A 6000-nucleotide genomic window follows, 5' to 3' on the forward strand; every position below is an offset into this window, starting at 1 on the left:
TTGCAATAAAGAGCAATAAAGTGGGATTTGCAAGGGAGCAAGGAGCACAAGTCCCATTGACTTTTGTAACGACTTACTTTGAATCATCAGTCCAGTCAATACATGTTGTTTCATCATAGGGACCATAGTAAGTTTTGTCCAGAACAAAGGCATTAAATTCTCGCTTCTTCCCAGGGGCATGGTACATAAGAGCAACATTGTCCTTTGTGATCACAAATTTCCTATCACACAGAAAATGAAGAGCAAAATTATACAGAAAACTGAAGGAGCAACCAGTCCTTCCATGCCAGAAACAAGAAAAATATAACAAAACAAAATAATATTAGAAAGGGATATTTCTTGTGTGATGAAAGGATAAATATGTACTATTGCTACACTGGTAAAGACACAGTCCTGTCATGTAAAATACATCACCTGCGTATACAGCACCCCCCACTCCAGGAAATGTGTGTATATGTATAAATAGAGTTTGTGTATTACTTCCAGAAACAACATTTTTCATTAAAATCAATTAAGATTGCTCAAGGAAAACAAAGTGTTAAAAGCAAGGAAATGTCCGTAGTTAAGATATCCTTTTTCAACATACCTTTACCCTCAGCTTTTGACCACTTAGAGGGGCAGAATCTGCCCCTATATAAATAAGTCTCATACATCTCCAACATCACTCAAGATCCTACAATGCAAAACCTTGACTTCAACCTCCGCAGCATCACTATGTGCATCTCTTAGGTACCTGTGCACCAATGAACTTGAATTTTCCCATGGGGAAGTGCATTATGAAGTCAGAGTAAATTTTCCTTGACTGGCCTAACTGTTTTTAACTAACTACAGATTTCATTACCTACACTTTAAAGTTGTTGTTTTTTAAGTTCCTGTTTACCTGCCATCTGGAGAAAAGCAGACACAGTGCACTGGCTTCTGAAAATGGAATTGATGTATTACAGATTTACTGATCAAATTGACAAGCAAGGCAGCTCCCTCTGTAAGGAAGGAAGGAAAAGGATTACTGAAACAGCTCGACACTCTGAAGAAACTAGGTACATAGATTTATTTCTTTTTAAGCCAGACATCTTTTTTTTTTTTTTTTTGGGGGGGGGGGGGGGAGGTGTAGTACACGCTTCTCAATGTAACACCATTTTAAAATATTAACATAGTAAAACTGAACAAAATTAAAGAAGCCACATTATGGTTCAACAACTTTGAAAATTCTGAGGAAGAAATTTATGTTTTCAGAATTAAGTTTTAGTCAAATGTGGCTAGTTATGGGTAAATATTATCATGTTTAATAAAATGGACTGTCTTCTGCAAACTGTAGTTCTCTGACAGCTTTAGGAACAAAAAAAAACCCAAATACCTTCATCAACTAATATGGCAAGACTTCCATCTGGAGAGAGCCCCACACAGGTGATATTGTGCCGTGTTGCCAATGGTAATGTTTCTGACTTATTACTAGAGGAAAAGAAAACCAATAAAACAACATTAACAACATTAAACACAGCAGCGTAACAGTGCTCTAATGACTTCATAATATACTAATGCTTTTCATTTTCAGAGGACTAGGGCTTGATTTCTAGTGCAGGGTCAGCATGGGCTGGGAGTGGTACGGAAACAGGGTGCATAAACCCTGAAATTACTTCACGCTGCTCAACAATAACCCCTGTAGATGAATAAGAAGTGGCACTGAATGGCATGCTGCCAAGTGCTCAGCAGCATGATGGCCACAATGAAGACTTTTAAAGATAGGAAGGTTAAAAGCAGAGATCAGGGACACCAAGACTCCCATTTCCCACAGAGTAAAAAAAAACGCACAACAGAACTGCACAGGGATACCATACCACATCAAATGCATATTGATACTATTGATTGTCTTTACTCATTGTTTTATAATACTTTCATTTGTACAGCTACTCTTCTCATCGATCCACACATATGAATAGAGCCCTGCAAATGTGCGAATATCCACATCCGTGGATCCAAATTTTACAACAGAGCCCTGCAAATCTGCAGATATTCGCTTTATATCCACAGACCATGTTTGCAGATCAGATGCAGATACAAATTTTGTATCCGCGTAGGGCTCTACACATGAAATATGCATTCTCTGATATCTCCTGGCAGCCTATTATATAGGATTGACTTTTTTTTTTTTTAAACTACTGTTAGGGAGTGGTGGTGTTTGAGAATGCTAATCATTCCAGAAACCTCTGTATCAGGCAGATTGTTCCCCTTCCTCTCACCAAGATACTTTTCATTTGAGAAGACTACTATACACGCTTTTATTTTGGAAGCCTGCAGTGCCTGTGCACTAAGCAAAATCTTCTACCTCCTTGTCAGTGATTAACTTGCCACACACTAATTCTGTTCTATTCAGGTTCTCATATTATCATCTACTGAGCTCCTTATACATCCTCTACTGTGTGCCTCCCAGTCTTTAATGAATTTTATACCACCACACGGAAATAGAGAAAACTATTTTACAGAGGCACAGGTTGATTTCGTGACTTGCTCAAAGATGCAGATCAGTGGTTGAGCCAAGAACTGAACCCAGGTCCCCCAAATCTTAGTCCAGAACCCTACCCTGTCCACTAGACTAGAACAGCTTTCCTACCATTTATCCCATGCCCATCGCTATGGTCATATCCAAATACTTCACTATCCAGCATCGCCAGCCCCAGTTCTGTGCCAGCCTTTCAGGAGCTAAAATGAAGATATGTGATTTATACATAGTCCAACTGAACTATTGCATCAGTTAGCAGGAGAGGCACTGTGCAAGCCCAGGTCACTTACTTTTTCAGGTCAAAGACGGTGACTCTGTTCCCAATGGGGCTGATGACGCAGTTGCCATCTGCGGTGAAATGCAGGTTCCCACGCCGATAAACAGTGCCCAGCAAGTTAGAGAACTTGGGAGAGAAAGGAGAGGGTGCTCTTACTGGGGGCTCAACAGGAAGGCGCATTCCAGGGAAGGGATGCTGAAAGATCAGGGTGGGGTGGTTACAATCCCCAAAGGGGGAGCTCAATGTGCTGGAGGAGCAGGCAGGGGTTCAGAGAGGTAAAGAAGGAACAGTCATTAAGCGCTCAGAGCAAGTGTGTGGGGAGCATTGGGGCAAACCAGGGAAGAATGCATGGGGGGGAGGCACAGTGTAGAGCGATCCTTGCAACAAGGGATGGGTTGTTCCCAGGGACTCCAGGAGTGTGTGTGCGCGGGGAGGTGAGGGGGGGAGAGGGTGCTCTGCAGGGAACACGGTAGGTGGTGTATGAGGGGCAGTATACGGGGAATTCATGGGGAGATGCCACGGATTCAGGGTGTTTAAGGGGGCAGCTTTGGGGCTCTGCAAGGAGCACAGGGTGGGATGTGTATGGGGGGCAGTGAAGGGGGATCCCAGCGACTCAGGATGTGTGTGTGTGTGTGGGGGGGGGTGCTTAGGGCTCTGCAGGGGGCACAGGATGGGGTGCGTAGGAGGGGCAGGGCGAGGGATCCGGGGAGGTTCCCAGGGCAGGACATGGGGGGAGGACTCCGGGGCAGGGTCCCAGGCGGCGGGGGAGGGGGTGTGCAGGGGTGGCTCAGGGGCAGGGCCCAGAGAACACCACCCGGGGGGGGGAGTGGGGCTCGGGCTGTGCCGGTGACACGCGCGCCAGCCCCTTACCCTGTAAGCGAACTTCATCCCCGCGGCGGGTCTCGCGCTGGCGCCAGCGGCTCCGCGTCTCCCTGCACGCGGAAAGCGCGTGCGGCCCCTCGCGCCGCGGGCTCCCTCACTTCCGGGTCACTCAAGGGAGGCGGCCCACCCCGCAAGCGCCCCCTGGCGTCCGGGAGGGGCAAAAAGCCACCGCAGCTCCGGGGAGCAGCCCTACGCATGCGCTTCCGGGCGTGCGCGCAGCGGGGGGGAGGGGCTGGTCGCTGCTCCAGCCGGGGAGGCGCTCGCGCGTGCGTGCGAACGGAGTCTTGCTCTGTAGGGACCGGGCGCTACTGTGCCCCCACCCTCTTCTTAACGGGGCAGCGGGGCACGAGGAAGGGCCTGCTCCGGCGCTTAAGGAAGCAGCTGAAGCGATCTCAGACCCCTTCGCCCTTGTCTTGGAGAACTCCGGGGGGTGGGGGTGGGGGGTCGCAGAGGGCTCGAGAAGGGGAGAGTAGTTACTTTAAAAAGGTAATAAAGAGGATCTGGGCAATTAAATAGAGTAGCCAGCTTAACTCCGAGAGCCGGAAAAATACCGCAACAAATCATGAGTTTAACACGTAGAGGTTAACAGGGCTATGCGGAGCAGCTGGCACGGATGGATCATCAAGTCATGACAACGCATCCTAATGTCTTTTAACATGGTTACTGGTCTAGCAGATGTGTATGTAGAGTTGTGCTCCCGTCAGTGGCACAGATCACTACGGTGGGGGACACGTGCCAGCCCACTCTGTTCCCCTGAGAGGGGTTTGCTCAGCACGTCGCAAGACCATATCTAGACTCGGAAATGTAATTAACCTGTTTTCCTAGTCTAGATATGATCAAAGACAAAACTAAGGCAGTGCTCGCTCCAGAGTTCAAATTATGCACGAGAAGAGACAATATATGTCAAAGCACCAAGGAAAAGCGTAAAAATTTGCCTGACAATCTACTCACTATATTCATAGTAAGGAAACCCAGTGTAGAGAGGATCTTGTTTTCCAAAGCCCATCTGCCCAAATCCACGACAGAGAACACCAGCACCTTAGTGGACACACTAGCCAACACAGCTGAGCTTTCTCAGTACTCTTGCATCCCAGCTGAGCTTTCCAGAACCTTGTGGCACTAATAGCAAGAGACTGCATTCCCCCCTCACATCATGGTTTAAAGCAGGGGTTCTCAGACTTTTCTTCTGGTGACCCCTTTCACACAGCATGCCTCTGAGTGCGACCCCCCCCTTTTAAATATATATTTAAAAAGTGTTTTTAGTGTAACACCATTATAAATGCTGGAGGCAAAGCAGGGTTTGGGGTGGAGGCTGACAGCTCGTGGGACCCCCCCATGTAATAACCTTGCAACCCCCCTGAGGGGTCCCAACCCCCAGTTTGAGAACCCCTGGTTTAAAGTGATTTGAAGTCAGTCAGCATGTTCAAAATTATGGTAAAAAGAAAAGGAGTACTTGTGGCACCTTAGAGACTAACCAATTTATCTGAGCATAAGCTCACGAAAGCTTATGCTCAAATAAATTGGTTAGTCTCTAAGGTGCCACAAGTACTCCTTTTCTTTTTGTGAATACAGACTAACACGGCTGTTACTCTGAAAATTATGGTAGAGACCTTCACCATACTAAAGGCGAGATCCCTTTCTGATGACTGACCATGGTACCCCCAGGCAAAACAGAGATGGCCCTATCTCACCATATGAAAACTCTGCTAGCTCAGGAAATCTACAAGTATTCCTAAGGCAGGATTAAATTAAAGCAATACGGCGATTGCCTGGTCCCTCCTATATACATCACTGTGTTCGCCTTTGAGTCTGTACCTTATCCACCCCTCCCACAGAGAACAGGTTACCTGGCCACTGGCCGGTTGGGGAGAGAGGCTGTATCTTTTAGAGTCTTCTCTCCTTCCTTAAGTGATGGTGAAGGTCCCCTGGAGCAGATGGGATGCATCAGGCCTGTTCTATAGTGACTACACATTGCAGTAAAAGGGGCTCTAAATGAGCACCAAAAGACTAGCAATTCAATACTAGCAGTGGAGTTACCTGAAACAGTGAGAAGCAGCAGCCCAGATTCCAGACTTGGGTTTCCGCCTTGCAAAAGCAATAACTGATTGGAGTCCCATGTATGGAGAAGCCTATTCTCCAGTGCTTTGTTTCTGTAACAGTTATGCTTCAAATACCTCCCATTTAAATTTAACTAAGACTTCCTTAAAGGAAAAATATTAATCTACTTCAACCCAATCAGAGGACAGAAAGTATACATTCTTAATAGAAATAGTAGTAAATGGATTTATAATTACTTTGCTATTTAAAGTGCAAAAGTGTGAGAAATCACAACAGAGAATCTGGA

The 6000-nt window shown here is 46.4% G+C and overlaps 1 protein-coding gene across 1 annotated transcript in view; it reads right to left on the reverse strand.

Moving 5' to 3' along the window:
* PWP2 (PWP2 small subunit processome component) overlaps window positions 1-4003 on the reverse strand; it is a 28197-nt gene extending 24194 nt beyond the window's left edge. Inside the window, exons 1-5 of the mRNA XM_037903006.2 lie at window positions 3645-4003; window positions 2788-2900; window positions 1355-1449; window positions 881-980; window positions 78-221 (exon numbers count right to left, since the gene is read on the reverse strand). Coding sequence (XP_037758934.1) covers window positions 78-221; window positions 881-980; window positions 1355-1449; window positions 2788-2900; window positions 3645-3662 — 470 coding nt within the window. The 5' untranslated portion in view covers window positions 3663-4003. The remainder of the gene's footprint in view (window positions 1-77; window positions 222-880; window positions 981-1354; window positions 1450-2787; window positions 2901-3644) is intronic.
* Between the last annotated feature and the right edge of the window lie 1997 nt (window positions 4004-6000).

The sequence above is a fragment of the Chelonia mydas genome, chromosome 1, assembly GCF_015237465.2.
Source record: "Chelonia mydas isolate rCheMyd1 chromosome 1, rCheMyd1.pri.v2, whole genome shotgun sequence".
NCBI classification, from domain to species: Eukaryota; Metazoa; Chordata; order Testudines; family Cheloniidae; genus Chelonia; species Chelonia mydas.